The 20,942-nt window shown below is 46.3% G+C and overlaps 1 protein-coding gene across 3 annotated transcripts in view; it reads left to right on the forward strand.

The window, feature by feature from the left end:
* LOC135391664 (ethanolamine-phosphate cytidylyltransferase-like) overlaps window positions 1–2,705 on the forward strand; it is a 33,266-nt gene extending 30,561 nt beyond the window's left edge. For all 3 annotated transcript variants that reach the window (XM_064622002.1, XM_064622003.1, XM_064622004.1), the window contains 2 exons: window positions 900–965; window positions 1,716–2,705. In XM_064622002.1, the coding sequence (XP_064478072.1) occupies window positions 900–965; window positions 1,716–1,910 (261 nt within the window). In that variant the 3' untranslated portion in view covers window positions 1,911–2,705. The remainder of the gene's footprint in view (window positions 1–899; window positions 966–1,715) is intronic.
* The last annotated feature ends 18,237 nt before the right edge of the window (window positions 2,706–20,942 follow it).

The raw sequence follows: 20,942 nt of genomic DNA on the forward strand, positions 1-20,942 counted from the left end.
TGCGTTTCGCATGTTATTTGCACATAAATTCTTTGCACACATTTGTGAAATTAATTTCGGCTCTTTTTTTTTTTTTCGTATATAAGCCAAGGTTATGTTCACAGCGAAGAATCTCGCACAATCCAGCGTCCTCGCTGGAACATCCCATTTCCAGCTCGGCTCCAGCAGGGAGCCATCCTGGTTTCCGAATGGAAGTTGGATGGTTTCAGAATGGAAATTCAAACAGCCCTAGACCCAGAATGGAAATAGCCTTGGCCAGCCCAGCTCCACCCTGGGATTGCTTTTCCAGGCTGGATCCACAGTGGATCCAGGCTGTTTTTTTTTTTTACTAGGGGAACATATCATTCTTAGGCATGGTAAATAATGGGTGCTGAATAATTCTCAATTTTTTTGTTATACGTGGTAGAAATTTTACTTAGAAGGGCAAAGTACTAAGTGAGGAAAAGAAAAATAGGGGTGATGTGTAGAAGACATCGCACAATTATCTTCTGCAGTGCCTTGGCATCTGGACTGCCTGATATTTGCTAAAATGTTCATGGCCAAGTCTCTGATATTCCATCTGTAGCTTTAACATTTTGTTACAATAGATCATCTAATGTTCAGAGTGCTGTGTTGATGCTCACTTGTTATCGAGAGCAATGTAATTTCCTTTGGCACCTTTGGCACCCTAGTGTCATTTACTCATCTCTTTAAGCTCTACGTCTGTCGACTACATTAGCGGCCTCTCTTGCATCTGTCTTGTCATGGTTTACATCGGAAATTTTTCTTAGCATAATGCTTGTGGTCTGAACAAAAAGCTTGGTACAAAGACTGATATAGGTAAAATAAATCCGACCTTTTGATTTATTCCTAAAATTTTTTTTTTTACAACCCTGCTTTATGCTGTTTATCTGCTACAGGTTCACATCGTATGTCATGGCAAAACACCAATCATGGCTGACGTTGATGGGAGTGATGCCTATGCAGTAAGTGCCACTATTTCTGTCTGAAAGAAAGATAGACAAGTTGCAAATTTGGTGCACCCAGTGTTAGTTGCTGCTGGGCGGTTCCACGTGAAACGATCCAACGTTCAGCGTCAAACAGTCCAGCCCTCACAAAACGCATCACGAATTTTTACGATCTTTTTTGCAGTCCCAGATAGTGCGAAACGGCATACCATGAAACGTTTCTTCACTGATCTCAATGTGGCACGTATGAAGGTCGCAGCGCTGGTAAAAACCGTGCCTGGCGTGAACGGCCCCTGCGGCTCATAGAAAGCAACTAGATGTGTGCGGTTTTCTTTTTCCATATAGAGGAAGCCATGCTCTACACAGTGTCGCAAATCCCGGTTGTCACGCTGTAATCGGTGCCGGTATACACTATATATATACTGTATACACGCCGGTATCCAGGCTGTGCCAAGCTCCTTCAGGGAACACGAGACTTCTACTTTCCTCAACCAGGCTGAATATGATGCTTTAGTAATGTATTAATGATAGGGTTTAAGCAACAGTGACAGTGATGAACAAGACTTTTCTTCAGGAAAAGGAGTTCATGTTTGTGCATTTTACATTCAAAGTTCAAACTCATTTTCAATAGTACTATATTTAATGCCAGACAATGAGGTTACCTTCTGTACATTGTCTACTTATTTATCTATGTCTTGCATCTCTCTTTGTCGTATTATTCTGCTCTGTGTTGTAGGGAATGAACATAAAAAATTTAAATACGCTCAGGAACCCAAGCGCTGTGGCAAGTTCAAGGTCATCGACAGCGGCAACACCTTGACGACGCATGATCTCGTGCAGAGGATCATCCACAACCGTCTCTCTTTTGAGGCACGCAACTTTGAGAAGGAGCGCAGGGAAATTGCCGTCTATGACGCATGGCTGGCATCGAAAGATGAGACTGCAGCTGTAACAAGTGGATGAGAGCGGTCACGTAGCAGCCTGTGTTGCTTGTTGGTTTCGTCCGCACAGTGAATGAATAGCAATTGTTCTGCACACAACTGAGGATATATTTGCCAAAACACCTTTGTTACAATATTTACATTTTATTGTATCAACTGTTTTTGTTAGAGTTCATAACCTAATAACAAGCATATTGTATCTACCTTGTGCAGAATGCTCAGTGTTGTTGCTTGAATGCCTGGGGCAAAGCGAGGTATTAGCTGTGTACCATGTACTATTGAGTTGCCTCAGAAATAAGAAGGTTACACACATAATCATCATCCGAAAGCAAAAGGTGCGCATGAATGTTCAAGCCAAGCTTGACATGCACTGCACTAGTAAATTGTTGTACAAAGAAGCAAACAAGAATGTATGGCATCTGGCATGGTTCATAGCTGCTGCTAGATGTTTTGCACATCACATTGATGTTGTAACTTGCTACTAACTTTACTACTAAGTCAGGAATCAACAGAGACTTTCCCGGTCTTTCAATATTACATGAAAGAGCATTGCAAGGCATGGAAATGCCTGCACCATTATTTGCCGTTTTTGAGGCAACTTTTTTAGCTCGAAAGCTAATGTCTCTTATAATAAAGAGAAATTATATTTTATGCCATTCTGCATGCTTTGTGGCATTCGAATGTAGATTTTATTTACGAGACACTCTTGATTTACAAGTTTTTTATACTAGTCTATATGGGAGTTGCTGTTACATGCATAATAGTGCAGTAACATTGTATGTACATGGTGGTAATTACAAATTTTGTGTACTTTCAATGTTTCAGTGTCTCTTTTTATTGAACCCCCAGCATCTGTGGACAGGATAAGTTCAGGCAACATACTCCAATGACAGCGAGAGGTGACTCTGGTTCGAATCCAGGTGTGGGTTTTCCACGGGTGGTGCAAGGTGAACTGGTCCATAGGTGCACTGTTAGTCGTGCAGCATGCGTTCTCTTAGAAATGTGAATACAGACTTTCCTGGGTCAGGTGGCTTCCACTCAACATTGCTTTCGCTCTTCTGTCTCTGCTTGCACAGAATATGTTGCGAGCTACATGCACCGCATGTTTGGTTTGGGGTTCGGCTTGGCAACGGCAGCTGATGTTGCAATGGGTGGGTTGTGTGTCAACATGTTTTTTTTTATTTAGAACATACTATCAGCCCAACGGCTACAATAGGAGTGGCAGCAGAACAATGATACAACGAAAAAAAGAGAGACAGAAGATACAATGCAATTGAATTCTACAAAAAAAATCTATCTAATGCTGACACGAAAGTGTCAACGCTAGCACAGTTTATCACAAATAAAGGTAACCGGTTCCAGTTGCGAATGGTACGAGGGAAAAATGAATAACGGAAGCAATCAGAGTAAAGACTGATCTCAGTGAAAAGTTCATCATGAGCTCGCTGAAGTGGGCGACCGACCAGCGGTTGCAGATACCGCCTTTTGTACAAAAATTTCATTCAGTTCATGTCAAACCATTTAGACATAGTTGGAATACCAGCCCTAATACGTAATCCAGAAACAGACACTGTCGAACGATACTCATTGTAGATGAAGCACAAAGCTCTATTCTGTATTTTTTCAATTTTCTGCATTGCGGACTTAGTGTACGGATGCCACACAGGTCTTGCGTACTCCACAACAGGTAAAACTAACATTTTGTGTGCAATAAGTTTTGTGCCCGGTGTAGCGTGTCTTAGCGACCGTTTAAGAAAACAAAGCTTTTTGAATGCTTTTTCAGCTACCATGTCCACATGTAAATTATGACATATTTGACGCAATATGGACACCGAGGTACTTGAAATTACTGACACGATTCAATAGGACACCATTAGAGTAATCGTAGATTACGGACGTACACATATGCTTTGTAACTTGTAACAGAGGAATGCAGGCAAGCTATTTTCCTAAAGCGACTATAAACAGCAGGGTCCTTTGGGACATCCTCTCCCGTCAAATATTCTTCCTGTTCCTCACATTTATATATTGAAAGGTGGCTTTGTGACGTCCACTTCCGTTAAATGAGTTGCATTGGTTGGTTGACTCCTCCCCTTCAAAGTGTCTTCCTCTCCCTCACATTTGCATTTTGAAAGATGCTTTGCGACATCCTCTCCCGTCGAATGAGTGTCGACTCATTGTACCTCCGCTTCAACGTTTTCTTCCTCTCTCTCACACTGACATTTCGAAAGGTGGCTTTGCGGCATCCTCTCCATTCGAATGAGTGTCGACTCATTGTAGCTCCGCTTCAACGTCTTTCTTCCTCTCCCTCACACTTATATTTTGAAAGGTGGTTTTGCAACCTTCTCTCCCGTCGAATGAGTGTCGACCACAGGGGTGACAGTGACACAAACCCGCCATTGTTGTAACTACCCTCAAGCGGGTGCTTTTGGCAAAACTGCCATCTTGTGCTGGTCGTACGTCATAGAAAGCGGAGGTCATGCGACTTTGGAGGTCATGTGACTTTGTTTGCATGTCGTTTTGCCGCTTACCAAGATATTTCCGTCGTCGAAAAGCCAAGAGATGAACGTATTTTGCCTGCGTAAACTATGCGATGCTTTCTTCCGTAACATTCCGTAATAGCCCATTTCTCCTTTCGCATCGGCTCACATCTTTGGAAGTCGTCAACAGCGAGATTATCGAAAAAAAAAAAAAAAAAGAATTACGGTGAACCAAAAATAACCGAAACGTTGCGCAGAAACGACAACCGCATTGTTTACAAACGGTTTGGCCGCCTATCACGGGCGCCGCCATCTTTCAGGTTCCGTGTGCCTTGACGTTTGCCATGACGTACGATCAGGACCTGTCCAGGATGCATTGCATTCGCCTAGCACGTCTCTAGGTCTCCATGTGTTACACCAGGCCTAAAAGCTCCCAAGAAAAAGCTGTGCCGCACTTAGTTCGTTTACCTGCCACATTGGCGCTTCCTACAGGGCCCAAAAGGCTGCTAAGCAGACCGCGATCTGCCACGAGGAAAACACTATACTACACCACCAGTGGCGTAGCCAGACCTCCAAGGGAGGGGGGGCTCGCTACGAAACCCCGCCCACTTCCCCCCCCCCCCCCCCCGCGCTATGCCTGGGTCCGCCAACGCACATTTTATTGCCAGGGAGCTATTGCGCACATTTCAAGATTAGGGATGCAAATCTAGACTGATTTGAAGGTTCACAATGCGATTACAGGTAGGCCGTTATGACCAATGAGGCCCTGTCACCAGATTGGAAGTATTTTGATACGCTCATACTTTGAAAGCCATTCAAGAGTGTAGACAGACGCAGGAACTGCAAGAACTTTCGCGATCGTCACACTGGTACCCCCTCCCATATATTATTTTATCCTCGGATTTGCACGATTTGCGTGGGTCGGCTCGTGGCAGGTAGGGGGGCCCGAGCCCCCCGTGGCTACGCCACTGTATACCACCACCTTCGCTCATGGTAGTGGTACAGCGCGCAGCAGCTTCCTCCACGAATTGTGGTGGTTGTGCGCTGTACTCACAAATGAATTACGAAGGTGGTTCCATAAGTTTCCGGCCCGAGGGAGAAAATGCGCGCGAATTTGAAAATGCGATGAAAATGTTGGAGGGCCGGAGCACCACCCTCAACCCTCTCCATGCTTTTGTCGGTCGGAGAGCGGCATTTCAAACAGCCAGGGTGCACTCTTCAGTTAAAATGGAAAAAATCGAGTACCGCGCTGTGATAAAATTCTTGACAAAAGAGGGACTTTCGCCTAAAGAATTAAACGCTACTGGACAACGTGTACAGGGAAGCCTCTCCGTCATACACAACGGTAAAAGACTGGGCTATGCAGTTTCGACTGGGGCGAGAGTCCATTGAAGATGATCCACGCGATGGTCGTCCAGTGGAAGTGGTGACACAAGAAAATTTGTCTCTTGTCGAGGAGGAAGTGCTGAGCGACAGGCGTCTGAAGGTGAAGGAAATCTCAGAAAGGCTGGGGCTTTCCAAAACAACCGTTTTTTGCATCATCGGCGAGGGCCTTCACATGAGAAAGGTCAGTGCGAGATGGGTACCACGACTTCTCTCATCAGTTCAAAAGCAACAGCGCGTCGTCTGTGCCAGAGTTTTTGGAGCTTTGTCAAGAGAACGAAGAAGAAATATTGAAGTCAGTTGTCACAGGGGATGAGACTATGGTGCTCTACTATGATCCCCTTTCGAAAAAGGAGTCGATGGAATCGCGCAAACTAGGAAAAGCACCCCCAAGAAAAGCCAAGGTCACACAATCCACAAAGAAGATAATGGCAACAATATTTTAGGATTGCCACGGGATCCTCCTCATCGACTTCAAAGAGAGGAACACCACAGTGAATGCGACTTATTATGCTTCACTCCTGCACCGACTGCGAGACGCCATCAAGGAAAAGAGGCGCGGCAGGTTGTGCCGAGGTGTCCGGTTGCTCCAGGACAATGCCCCTGTCCACACGGCTTCTGTTGCCAGGGCTGCACTGAAGGAGTGCGGCTTCGAAGAAATTCACCACCCACCCTACAGTCCAGACTTGGCACCGAGTGACTACTTCCTGTTCTCAAATTTGAAGAGGGATCTCAGAGGACGGAGATTTCAAAACGATAGTGAGGTGCAAGAGGCAGTTTTCCAGCATTTTGCGGACAAAACTTTGGACTACTTTTTCAAGGGTGTAAGAACGCTGGTTGAAATGTGTCAAAAGTGCATCGAAGTTAAGGGTGGCTATGTCGAAAAGTGATACACTTGTTCCGTCTCTATGACTATTAAAAGTTGGTCGGGCCGGAAACTTATGGAACCACCCTCGTACTGTCCCCGTGTGTTAGAATAAACGTATGTGCAGAAAACTTTTGACCAATTGCATTGATTTGGATGTGAACCGTCTGCCCGGCGCATTCGGGTCTAGCAGATGATGCTAGAAGACGGCAGCCATCGTTATCACACAAGTTCCTCGGTTATAAAAGCTGTTAAATTGCTGTAATTGATTTTTTTCGAAACCTAGCCTGCGAAATCACGTGCGTAGTCTTCTGACGAAATGCTCTAGGATCGAGTTGAAAATATATTTTTTCGCAGGAGAAGTTAGCTAGCCCTGCCGCCTCCTCACTCGAGAGAGAGAGAGAAAGAAAAAGTCGAGTTTATGGCATGAAAAGAAAGAATAAGAAGGGGAAGAGCCTTGCTTGTGCCATTTCTCTTTCGTTCATTATGATGACAAGATCCACAAGCGAAATCGATTCGCATATTGCTCAAAAATCCTCACGCATGCGAGTTATAGTTCTGTCTTTCTTCCGAGCAGGCACACAACATAGACACGCTCACAGTACCAAATCCACGTGACCAAATCATCGTCGTTGAGAGGTTCCCACACAACACATTTCCCAGAGCGCAGAGCTGTGTCGAAGCTCCGAAACCTCTACCCGAGAAACGTCATCATGACGTTGGTAGACAGACTGAAACCGAAACAAATCTGACGGGGAGGGCTGGGCTCCATTAGAGTGACTAAATAAGCTCTAGGTAGATGGGTAGAAATCCAGCGAACCGGTAGAGATGTAGGAAGGGAGTTGCCTCAGGACAGAAGCCAAGAAACGTACGGGCTGTGTTGTTAAGGGCTGATGCCCACTCTAGCTCTAGTTCAGGTGTCAGTTTTCCTAATGCAGGAACTGTTTTAGGGGTGAGGCCTTTAGGTACTGTGTTGTGAGCTAGGTGGTAGGTGTAGATCCGTAGATGATGTAGGTATCGGCTACGTTTCACCATTAGTTTTCGCATTCGTAGAAAGTTCGTTGACTGCATGGTAGGCTGGTGATTAGATAGTCAACGGTGTTTTCTGCGTGATGTGCGCGTGCGTCGTGTCTGTGGGGTCGGTGGCTGTGGGGTCAGTGGCTGGGGAGACTCGCTGTGTTCCTCGATGTCATCTGTCTGTGTTTGCGTGCTTGTGGTTTTCCGTGTCACAGTTTGCGTGAACTTTGTGTGTGTGCGGGTTGTGTTTGGAGTGTTGTCGTTTGCCGCGTGTGTATGCGTGGGTGCAGTGGTCGTTGTCAGTTGCAGTGGTGTTGTCGTCAACACTCGTACATTTGGTAGGGACACAATACTAGCCACGCTGGATGTGACATCACTGTATACTAACATCCCACACAACGACGGAATCACAGCCCTCTGCAATACCCTTTCTACTACAAACACCAGAAAAGACACGGAAACCATACTTGCTCTAATGGACTTGGTTCTTAAACTGAACTACTTCGAGTTCAATGGTGAATACTACCTACAAGTACACGGTACAAGTATGGGCACACCTGTTGCACCCACATACGCAAATATCTTCATGGGGTTCCTAGGAAACAAAGTTCTCAGCGCCCTCTCATTAAAACCCACGGTGTACCTTCGATACATCGATGATATACTGATAATATGGGAACACGGGGAACATGAATTTCAAAAGTTCGTAGATCTACTGAACACCGCGCATAGCAACATAAAGTTCACATCACAACAGTCAACTCACTTAATTAACTTCCTCGACACCACGATATCACTAGACAACGGCAACCTCGTCACAACCCTGTACAAAAAGCCAACTGACGAACAACAATACCTTCACTTCAAGAGTCACCACCCGCGTCACTGTAAGGTTGGAATTCCTAATGGGCAGAGTGTAAGACTACGCAGAATTTGTTCAAACGACACAGATTACGCTGAGAAGCTTGACGAACTCTGCAGTACACTTGCCCAAAGGGACTATCCAGACTCCCTCCTAACCGAATTCCGTCGCAAGGCACTCATACTCGATCGAAACGAGGTTCTGGAAAACCGAAAAAATCCCGACGCGTGCCAAATAAGCTTCATCACAAGATATTCCAACGCACTTCCAAACATCAAAGCCATTCTACAGAAGCACGAGCCCCTCCTCCAAAGCAGCGACCGACTTAACAACATATTCACAAATCCCATACAGGTGACATACCGACGCGCAAGAAACCTGGCAGACTCCTTGGTCAATGCCAAAATCAGCAAAACGAGCGCCCCGTACACGGGAACACGACCCTGCAACCTCCCGCGCTGCAAAACATGCAAGCACGTTCAACACGCTAACTCCATCAAAAGCACGGCGAGCAATTACACCCACCCCGTTAACCACGCATTCACATGCACAAGCTCCAATGTTATATACTGCATTGAATGCGGCGACTGCTCTATGCAATACATTGGTGAAACCGGCCAACAAATGAACAACCGCCTTACCGGACACAGAACCGACACGTCCAACAAACTCCCCAAAGCAGTCGCCGAACACTTTAACGTTCCTGGTCACAATTTTGACAACATTAAACTATATATTCTAGAAACCGTGTTTAGATCCACCCGTGACAGACGTGATAGGGAGTCTTATCTCATATACAAGTTCAACGCTCTTCACCCGTTCGGTATCAACAAATCACAAGGCACCCTAGAAACACTTCACAAATAAAATATGCTTTTCCCATCTACCTCCATTATCATCTGTTATGTTCTGCATATCCACTGCTTTCTGCTCTCTTTATTGCATGCCACAACTTTGTATTACAAATATATATTTAAAAAAAATTTTTGCTCGTTCTGGAATTTTCCCCACGTAACCACTAACCTCCTTATCTTTCGCTATGCTTGCGAATTCTTGCCTGTTGTCCCGTTTCGTCCACGTGTTCGTGAACCTTCCATTTTTCTGCAACCGGTCTGTAGCCTAGATCACTACGTTCACATAATCCCCTCCACACTCTAACAAAGCAGCCATTCACTCCCGCCGTAAAAACCCGTACGGACCTTTCTTCCCTCCGGGCTGTTGACCCACAATTCGCATGAACCTTTAAACACGTCACACCTAACCCTTTAAATACCATGCCAATGATGAGGACGGTGCCCAGAAGAAGAACAGTCTCTGTTCGAAATATCGGCGGCTTCTGTCCTGAGGCAACTCCCTTCCTAAATAAGCTCTAGCACTCTAGGTTCTGCGAATGGACATTTCTTCGCTGCCTCCTATTAAAAGAAAATTGGTACCGAAGGTCGCCGTCTCTTTCAGGGTCCATCGTAATCCCTCAAAACCGTGGCTTTCGGGCGCGACTTTGTTCGCCTCTAGCTTCGAGTGTAGTTCAGCTCTACCAAATTCGTGGCGCTGTCGAACACTATGACGTCATATGTTTACAACCAGGGAGAGGTCTATAGAATAGCATCGCCATCCTTGGCCATGTAGCGAGCGTCATATGGCAGATAAGTGAACTAAGTCCGGCACACGCTTTCAATAGGGAAGTCGCGAAGCTTTCAGGCCTGATGTAATACATGGAGGCCTAGGTGGTGACGACCACTGATCTCTATAGTATAGGCTGGATCGCGCATAGGGTGCTCCGCAGCGTGGGTCACCGGCCGCCATAGTGGTGAGCCTATCGCATCCTGTCGTCTGCATTTAGTTCAAGCGGTGCTGCCCGTATTTTTTAAAAAATTCCTTTAAATTAAAGGGCATGTCATGCCAGTTTGTTGCAGCTTTGAGTACACTTCACGCGGACAGAGAAAGAGGGATAATTTTTCACAGGTAAGCTCTTTATTTTGAAGAAAAATCTGTATGCATCTGACAACTCGGACTTGTTTGCATTGCTACTTCGCTCGTTCCATTGCGTACTAAGAAAGTATGTGTGGCTGCTCCTACAAATCTCAAGACCGTGTATTTTCTATAAACAATATGCTTGTACTTGGGTTCCCCTCACAGTCGCTCAGCTGTGCCGAAGAATCGGATGCAGAACCTACGCCAATATGCAAATTTGTTCCACTGTTCTTTTAATCTGTGAGGTACGGTGGAAGTAAATAAACTGCTGTGTTAACCTCGTATGTGCAGTCGCTCCTACAGCGTGTGTGATGTATGTCATGCATGTGCATGCTCTTCGTGCACAGCGCTTCGAATTTCTGTAATGAAATACGCTGACAACTGCAAAGCACTCGTGACGTGAATAACGTTATTTTAAGATGAGGAATGGGGAGTTTCATCGCCAGGGTCTAAACTCCACCCCATTGCTGGTGGTGATGTGTTGAATAAAATAATGAGCCCCTTTACAATAAGGATCGAGGTCTTATTGCAGAACACACACGGAGACACTCGTAGAACATAATACGATAATGGAAAAAGTCAAACGGGAACCGTACAATACCAAACCACATATTAACGAACGAGAGCCGCGGAACACCACACGAAAACCGAACGACAAACGAAAACAAACAAACAAAAATATTAAAAACGGAAGTACCTTACAATAACAAACAGTGTGAAACCTTTCTGAGTAAAAATAATTAATTTCATAGGTTGACATTCACCAAATTCACCTTCATGCGTATGTGCACGAAGTAATTACCTACACTACAGGAACACGGCTGAAGCGCGTTTGGAATACATCAGCACACTGATTCCTAAGAGAGATGCGTGCTAACCAGCAATGAGGAGCGTTTAAAGGGCAATAAATACTCCAAACAAGTCGCTTCCCATTGTTTCCTATGGGAGCAGCCGGCGCCAGTGGGCCATCCAAGATGGCGGCGGGTTGCCGCACCTCTCTCCCACGCTCCCACGAGCTCCTCTCGATCCAGCCTTTATATAGAGATCAGTGGTGTCTACTTACACTTGGCTTGGCCGCTTGGCCCTCGGGAGAGGAAAATCAGTTGCGCTGCGCGTGCACTAGAAGTGATGTCACGTGTCTTTCTTTGCCGCCGCCTTGCCGTCTGCTCGCTTCGAGTGCGCATGCGCTGGTCCATGTCTGGTTTAGGTCCGCCACTCGATCTGAACCTTTAGATCTACATACCTGGATGTAATTATGCAAGGTGCATCGTAATCTGTAATTTATATGCGGCGCTCGGTTCCACAACTTCCTCTATAGAGACGGAAAGTTTTGGCAGCGGCGGCCATGGCCATCTCCACGCGCCCATTGTTTACCTACAAGCAGGGAAGAATAATGGACATATTTTGGTTACCGTTTCCATCTTCGGTACTGCTATATTTTTGTTTCCGTTAATCGGTTTGTGATACAGGCCTTTCAATTTCGTTACGTTTCCGTTACTGTTTCCGGTAATGGAACTGCTGTTACAGAGCGGCGGGAGGATAGCCCGTCTAGCTGTATTAGCACCATCTTTTGCCCAAGTGTTGCTTCCGTGTCACGTCTACACACTACACAAGTAATTTTACGTTGTTGGGATGCGCACATCTAGGAAGATTAAAAAAAGAAAATGTAGGAACATGTCTTCAGTCTGCACTCACTCAACAACTCAAGATGGGCGTAACCTGTATCCAATGTCGCATTCATAAGCCCATTCGCGGATAAGCGCGGACGCTCTCAGTAGTAAATAATACTGCCATTGCCCCTGTGAAATGAAAAAAAAAAGGTATAAAATACGTAACTACGAGGGGTATTTTTTAAAACGTCCGAATGCAGTGGCGTCGGAACTATTTTTCCAGTGGGGGAGCGAAAAAAAGTGCTAACATAAACATCATCATCATCATCATCACTTATTTTCCTTGAGGGCTCATGCTGGCGTTATACAGGGTTGCTACACAAACTCTGAACGTGCTCCAGGCAAACGACATCTGTATGCATTTGTACAGTAGATGTAAAATAGCATTGCAGAAGTATTGTAATTAAATAGCGCTTGGTGGTGGGCTAGTTGGTATGAGTTCAGTGCGTCCGGCTTGTTTTTACTTCTGCGCAGTGCCTAGACCTCTATGACAAGTAATGTGTAAGGAACTCCGGGGACTTGTCTCCGGGAACCGTCGTCGCGGCATGTACGCGTGTCGCGACTGGAAGCGAATATCGTCTGAATAGCGAATACCGCAAGCCTTCTGCGAAGAAACCACAATTTCCTGGGGCGGTCTGGAGCTCAGCAAGAATGTGTCCCTTTGACACCCAGCTCTTTGACTGGATGTCACGCTGTCGTTATCAGTCCAGGGCGACTCAATAGGAAAAGCCGGGTAAATGACAACAGCGGGTAGTTTTGGACATCAGTACGGTGGAAAGTGAGGAGCCAGCAATCCGGTTAACAGCTAGGATATTTTACTATGACAAGTGAACATATACATAATATGAAGACAACAAACAAGCTGCGATACATATCTCTTACCAGAGGTGTGGGCTTCTCCGATGTCTATGGCGTTTGATAATCATGTAACGCTGCTGCAGGCGACAACTTGATGGCGCTCCCTCGACGTTGCCGTTGGAATCCGACACGTGAACACAACACCGGTGGGACGTTTCGTCTCAGTCAATCGCACTTATTGTCGTACTACAGGTCTCACACGCCAGCTCGAAGTGGGCACCCTGGCCACAACCGACTGAAATCTGTGGCTGCACCTGGCAAACCGCCCCTATAACAACCTTCAACCGGGCGGTATCTTTGTATCCTTATTTCCCCCAGATGTCTTGTGTCTTGCGTGCCTTTCGCGATTCCCGTTTGCGCCTCCATCCCCCCACCCCACCCCACCCCGTGGATTGAGTCTGGTAATGCTCGCGCCTCCCGGTACACACTTTCGGACTGATTTATTGCACTTCGAAACCTCGACAGTGCACTTCGTACCACAAACCTTGCCATGGTCAACTCCAGAACCCTGTGAACCTGACACCTTTGGTATGTAGCTCTTCTCAAACGGTCTCCGCACAGTGACATAGGCTATCTGTTTATTGCTCTCTAAATTTATGGCCGCCGAAAGAACACATGCACGGGCCTTTCCGTTACACCGTAGAAGAATACGACGCTGGGCTGACACTGGGGGAGCCGTGCGGCCGTGCTCCCCCATTCGTAAATGTGGGGGAGCCGTCGCTCCCCCTGCTCCCTCTGTTCCGGCGCCCCTGTCCGAATGGTCCGTAAAAATAACGGAGACGCGTCACAAAAGTAGCCTCGCTCAGGAACGCTCGGTAGGCTCTCTGCAAGTCGGTCACGTGATCTTCCCAGTTTTCGTCCAGCAATGAGGCAGGAAACACGTTCGTGGCTATCGTGGTGCCCCCCACATGTGATTTGTTTCCTTCACGCTGAAGCCCGTCGTGCAGCCGAAATCCACAGAAGAATGAGTGAAAGTAAAGTGCGGAAGTGGTGTCGACAGTTCAGAGAAGGATGTGCTGACGTTCATGATGAAGATGGCCATGATGGTGGTGATGAAGGAAGTCTGCGGCGTCTGAAGACATTGTTCGCCGAGTGGACCAAGAAGTTCAACTGGGAAGTGTTCAACCACCCAAGCCCGGACCTGGCGCCGAGTGATTTCCACCTCTTCACTCGAGTGAAGTACATTCTAAGAAAAAAAGGAGTACTTTTATTCCTCTTGGGGACTAAATGCATTGCCACAAAAAATAGTCCCTTTCGGGAGTAAATGCACGGGAGTAAATGAAGGTCACAGAGTAGAGACTGCATTTCACGCGCTGTTGGAAGAGTCCCAACTACATAATTCGTGTCCATGCATGAAAGTACTTTGAAGCTAACCGTCAACCGTGATATACCGAGTGATACAAAATCTTGCGCCATATATAGGGCACAATTCGCGAAGAAAGATGCGCTAACTGTTTCTTAGTCTGTGGGGCTACCAGCTCCCGTGGCTCAGTGGTTAGCGTGCTGGCCATGTCACGTCGAGACCGGGAGGTACCCGGGTTCGAATCCCGGTGCCGGCTGTGCTGTCTGGGGTTTTCCCTGGGTTTTCCTCAGACGCTTTCAGACATATGTCGGCACAGTTCCCCTAGAAGTCGGCCCAGGACGCGTATTTCCCCAGGGCATCAGTCGTGACGTTGCCCACATACGTGAGGCCGACAACGGCAAGCCCTTTCGCCATCACCACCACCTCTGTGTGGCTGGAAAATTGCTACGTTGGCTGAGTTATATAGCCTTATGCCCTTCAAATTAACTGAGGGCACATATTTACGTAGTCTGTGGCATTCAGAAGACCATTCGCGAAGTTCAGTGACAATTTGCAGTCCTGGGGAGTAAATGTCCGGACTAAATGTCGGGTTAGAGGAGTAATTGCTGACTAGGGGAATAGAAGCTGCAATTACTCCCCGTTTTACTCCTTTTTTTCTTAGAATGTAGTGGCTGGGAGGTCAGCGGTTCAGCACCGACGAGGACCTGCAGACTGGCGTAACAAGATGGCTCAGTGGATTCGGGAGGCCTTCTATGAACTGGGAATAGGAAATTTGGTTCGACGCTACGACAAATGCCTCAACCGGAATGGCGATTATGTTGAAAAGTAGCATAAAGGCATTAAAATCTTTTTCGAATTACCGCATTTTTAAATTTGCTGTAGGTTCCGTTTTGCGGCTGATTGGACCTTGAAAAAAAAAGAAAATATCCCTCGTGAAAATAGTAGGCTATCATCATCGTGCAGAGGTGGAGTATAGTCATGTGCTGATGTCATGGAGCTACGGGGACTGTGACGAGGTAAGCGACAGATGCACCCTCGAGATCGAATATTGCGTGTTCTTTCCATGCCATGCTCCGATGTCGTATTTAGAGGATTACAGCGGATGGAGTCATGAAAACAAAAACAAAAAAATGAAAAGTCACTCAAATGCCATCGCACAACAGGAATAGCCATTGCCCGAGTTCAATACCGGATGATAGATTCGTTGCCGTTTCTGTTTCCGGTAATGGAGGACCGTGGTATGCGTTTCCGTTATCGTTACCATCTCCAATTTCGGTAATATACCGTTTCTGTTTCCGTTACCATTAACGTTACCCTTCCCTGCCTACAAGTGCATGCGCATACCTCACCCTCTACCCGGCATTCTTTTTGCCTGTTGTCTCTCGCCCGTCACTATAGGAACGCCTACCACTTCCGCTAGCAGACAGCAGCCACGTGTGCTATGGAAGTTTGATTCATTGATCCATTGATTGTTTCATTTGATTCAGAGTAGCCGCAGATGGCCATTTTACATTTTTCTGAAGCGTAAACGGACATGCCCTATAGAAGAAGCACTCCGCTTCTATACGACCAGCGGAGAGGACGCAGAGGTGACAGCAACGAAACGCCGTTTGAGACAGTGGATGACACTGAACAGAGAGGAACGACGGAGACAGGAGCGCAGCAATGAGAATACCCCAGCTTACAAAGCAGGACCCAGCTCAACGACAACAAACTACGAAGTACTACCGGGCAACGAAGGCAATTGTAACCTACACATACGCGATTCAAACCAGTTCGAGGTACCAAACTATATGGTTAGTAGAAGGGAGATGTTTGAAGACCGCCGGAGCAACGCTGGCCCCAGCGGCACTTCTGTGCGGTGGCACTACCGGCGAAGCGTGAAGTTCGCCGTTCTCTCTGGTATTTTTTTGTATAAAAAACAAAAAAGGACGTACGCGCTTCCGAATACCGAGTGCAATGGCAAGTCATTAAACATTAGAATATGGGCTGATCATATTCATCCGTTTGTTTCAGCCGCCCAAACGTGAAGCTACCGGTGGCTTTATTGTTGGACGCTTTGAAGAGACCAAGTGATGTGTCCTTGAAATCATTATCTTGCTTTTAATATTTACCTATAAATCAAAAGTCAGATGTCATCAAGTAATGCATAAACACAGGATGCTTAATTTATTTACCGCTTATGTACAAAATACACGTCTTTAATTCTACAGGTAGGGCTTCCGGTTTTCAGTGGTTATATATATATATATATATATAGATACTCATTGAACGATGCGACAGCACCAGAGGACACGTGTTTCGCCGTGTTTGCGGCTCGTCGGCCCTGGGTAGCTGCGCATCGTTCAATTTCAAACACGTCTAGCATCATTTACCTATTTTTTTAATGGCTTTCCCCCCTCTATATATATATATATATATATATATATATATATAAACGGCAGAAAAATATTCAAAACCGGAAACCGTAGGGGCATCGAAAAAATAGGATATAGGCACTGCAGTAATCACCGTTTAGCCTTTTTGGATTTGCTTTCATTTTCTTTCTGGTTTTGGCCTTTAAGGAGAAAATGAATTCGTGTGATGCAGTAGAAACGTGAAACTGACTCGGTGAGTTTAGGAAAGTGCATGTGACAGCCAATCTGCACAACATGCCTGTAAGCAGCAATATATCGGTAACGGCTTTAGCGTGTAGCCGCGTGGCGCTAAACCAATGCGTTATCCTATTTTCTAGCATCACAATTAGAGCATACAGAGATGGAGATGGGTATAGCAGTCCACCCATGTCCGACTGTTTAGAGGCTTCTGCAGGCAGTTCCTCTAAGGCACATTCCCTTGTCACCAGACAGGTGTCTTTGCATTCTTGCCAGTTTGTTGGAAGCGCACGTCTCCTGGCCACGTATTCTGCAATGTAATACACTAAATGTGCACCACTGCATTGGTCTGCATATCCAGCATGGTCCATAACCCCATAAGAACCGCGATAATAACCGACATAACCGCGATTAAACCTCCACATACCTTGCATCGAAGTACCTTTCACACACTGCAGCGTTCTGTAGGGTTCTGTCAGCCCTTGGAATGACACGGGACCACTTCGCAAAGAGATCCGGAGAGGTCTTATGAACAGCCTGTGAACTGCAGTCGTGCAATCTCCTTCTTCAGTGCCTCACTCTCACCCTCAACGCATTACCCTCGCTTCTTTTTTTGTTTCAGTTAAGTTATTTTCTTCGGTAATCCATCTCTACTTTCTTTCACCGTTTGTTAGTCATCTTTTTAGTCATCTTTGTCTTTAATCTATCTCACCCTTCTTTCACCATTTGTTAGTTTATCCTTTATTTCCCAATTCTTTTCATTTTTTATTTTATTCTTTCATTTATTTTCTTTTTTTCTTTCCGGAATAGCAAGGCGACGTCCCGTTTGGCTGACCTTCCCCCCTTTTTTTCCTTTGGTCTAATAAATATATCCCCCCCCCCCCCCCCGAGGGAGGGAGGGAGGGAGGATGGCGGCTACAGAACCATAGAGACAAGAACTGCACGGAAAAGGCTTCGCTTTTCCGTGCAAGTCTTGTAGCCGCCGTCGCAACCGGGTATAGAACACTATATTTAGGGAGTGACTTTTTCGGGCTAAACCCGGTTCCGCCCGGTTATTCCCCCCCCCCCCCCCGAACTGACCTCCGACCAATTCGGGTTAAACCCGATTTCTCCCCGAATTCCAGTCACTACGAACCCTTCAGTGACGTTTTCACTGAAGACGAACAAAGGTAAAACATGTAAGAATGGGTCACTTACGTTCCCAGCAATACACCCATGTGTGTCAGCACTCCCAAGTAGAACAAATATTGGCCCAATATTGGACTGATATTGGCAATGTCGGCCCAATATTTGGCCAAGGTGCTGTCTATGCCTTCGGGGATTAGTGCCGGTAGGGTACCCCCCCCCCCCCCCCCACACACACACATACACACACACACAAAAAAAGAAGAAGATTAGGAAAGGTCTTAATAGACAAGATGAGAAACAAAACACCCGATAACACTAGAAGGCGCAATTATCGACCGATTTCTCCCCGAATTACAGGCTTAAAAATAGCACCCGATTTCTACCCCCCGAATCTGAGAAAGGCATTTAACCCGAAAAAGTCACTCCCTAACTATATTTGAGTTTCCTTCTTTGTCGACGCCATGTCTTCTCACGCCTCGGTCCTCGGCCGCAACACCTGTCGATACACCGCGCAACAAACTTTTAGCGTCCGAAACCATCAGAGACAACTTCCTCCTTCAGACGCTCGTACTCCAAACCACCGTGCTCCAAACTAACGGCGCCCCTGACCCCTCCCATCGCGGCGAGATCGCGCAGGGGGGCCACGCTCTCTCAGGAAACCATGCAGGAAACGCGCGGCGGGCGGGCCGGCGCGGCCGGCGCTACCAGCGCCACCACGTCGATCGGAAGTCGGAAGCCAAATATGAACCACAGAAAGACAGGGACGCACTCTGGCCACGGACGCAAATGAAAAGGAGCATTGAAAATTGAAAGCATTGAGTCATTGAAATTGAAATGCAGGAAACTTATTGGCATGTCCGCACAGTTCGTTGTTTGTTGGACCCTCGTTACAAAGAGGCCCGCCAGGGGTGCCCCCCTACTATCCATCCCTCCACGACTGGCTACAGTTCACGTAGTTCATAGTACAGGCCAGGCCAATAGTTCACGCTCGTCTCTCGAGTACTGAAAATGTGTTCCGCAAAATACTTGAGTGGATTTTCATCCGTCATGGATTGGCGTCCCATTGAGTTCATGGACCTTCCTCCCGTCCGATGCTGTTCCTTATGCAACGTGGTCCCCAAAGAGATATTCCTTCTGGAATGTCCTCATGTACTTTGCAGCCACTGTTACCAGGCTGTCCTTCAAGGTAATCAATGTTGTCCACTGGATGGAGAAAGTGTACAAGAAAGCGAAGTGCAAATATGCACGATTAAGCCAAGTCATCTCTACAAATGGAAAATGCGCTGCTGCAACTCTAGCAAGGGCTGCGACTTCGTTGGCAATGTGGAGAAATTGGAGATTCACTTCTTAAGTGACTGTGTCTTTCATGTTGTGCGTTGTAACAGATGCAATGCCTTAGTGCAACGTCGTGATATACTCAGTCATTACACTGAACAACGGTGCCAGGCCGCAAGTTCGTCTTGCGACGGAATTCAAATAAGCGTCGATACAGGCGTTTTGGACGTCGGCAGGAAGATCGACGCCTCGTTGGAGGCTATCGCGGAGAGGATGTGCGCGATTGAAATACAGCTCAACAATCATGCTGCTGCTGGCATCGACGGTGCGAAGCAGTGCACGAATGCAAATAAGCAGTTACTGAATGAACTTGAGCCAGTGGAAGGCATACATGGCGAGTCAAGGAACGAAGCTGCAAATATGATGACGCGAGAAGAAGTGAGCTTAAACTCGATCAAAGAAAGAGTTGAGCACATCGCAAGTAACGTGCAACGCAACCAAGGAATTGTGAGAATAGCTACCGATCAAATCATTGAGAAACTGGGTGCGATGGGGCGGCACCTGGAGGCGCTCGAGCACATTGGGAAGGTTGGAATAAATGAGGCACTGTTCTATATTCCGGGTATTACTGAGCTTGTGGAAAGGTGGAAAGGAGTGAAAAGTGAATGGTTGCATCTAGAGCGTTTCTCGGATGTTTCCACCGTTTGTGGTTATTCTGTGCGAGTGGGGATGATAACTTCTGGCAACACTTTTTCTTTGTGTCTTGAGATATGCCCAAGCGCACATGATGATCTCTTAAAGTGGCCATTTCGTATCGCTCACCGTTACACACTGTTGCACCCAGAAATCATGTCCAAAAATGTTGGGTCCCATTTCACAACCACTAATCAATTTTGGATAACTCGGCCAAAAAACGATCCAGTAATGGTACCCAGTGCATTTGCTCTGAAAGGTTATACTCTCGAATACATTATACGTGATGGGTTTGTTGATGAAGATTCCATTTGTGTTCAAGTGGAGTTCAAGCCAGAGATGTGATTGATTAATGTCCTGTCCTACTGTGAACCCCAATGCTGTTGCAAATAAAAAAATGTGATTGATGATGGACTGTAAGAAAATATTAATGTGTCATGAATCAATGCATGAATATATTGATGTATGTATGTAACGCATAGAGGCCACACCTCACTTGTCAGCTAACCCGATCTTCTGCTACCTCCACACATGGAGCCATTTATCAAAGATAGTGCAGAGCTAATTTTGTCGCTGGATACAATTTGCTTCCTTCACGGCGCATAAAGGAGAAGGCTTATAGAGCTTTCTTCGACATGTTGTCAGAAACACACAGCTTCCCAAGACAAAAGGGAAAAGTACTGTGTGTTGGAAATGCAACAGAAATGAATAAAATTTGGGTGCTACATAATACCACGTAATAATACGATGTGGAACACATTAAAGGTTGACATAAAAATTACCTTCGGGTGCAACTTCCTTTCGATAAATCCTGTATAGTAAGAAAACACCATTTCGGGTATTTGGGGTTAGTGAGCAACTATAGGAGCCCTCGGCATTCCATACTCATCAGGCGGCGGCGGCCCAGATGGAACATTGATCTTTCACTGTTTTAGTTTTCTTTTAAGCAGACGGC

This window comes from Ornithodoros turicata, chromosome 4 (genome assembly GCF_037126465.1).
Source record: "Ornithodoros turicata isolate Travis chromosome 4, ASM3712646v1, whole genome shotgun sequence".
Classification (NCBI taxonomy): Eukaryota; Metazoa; Arthropoda; class Arachnida; order Ixodida; family Argasidae; genus Ornithodoros; species Ornithodoros turicata.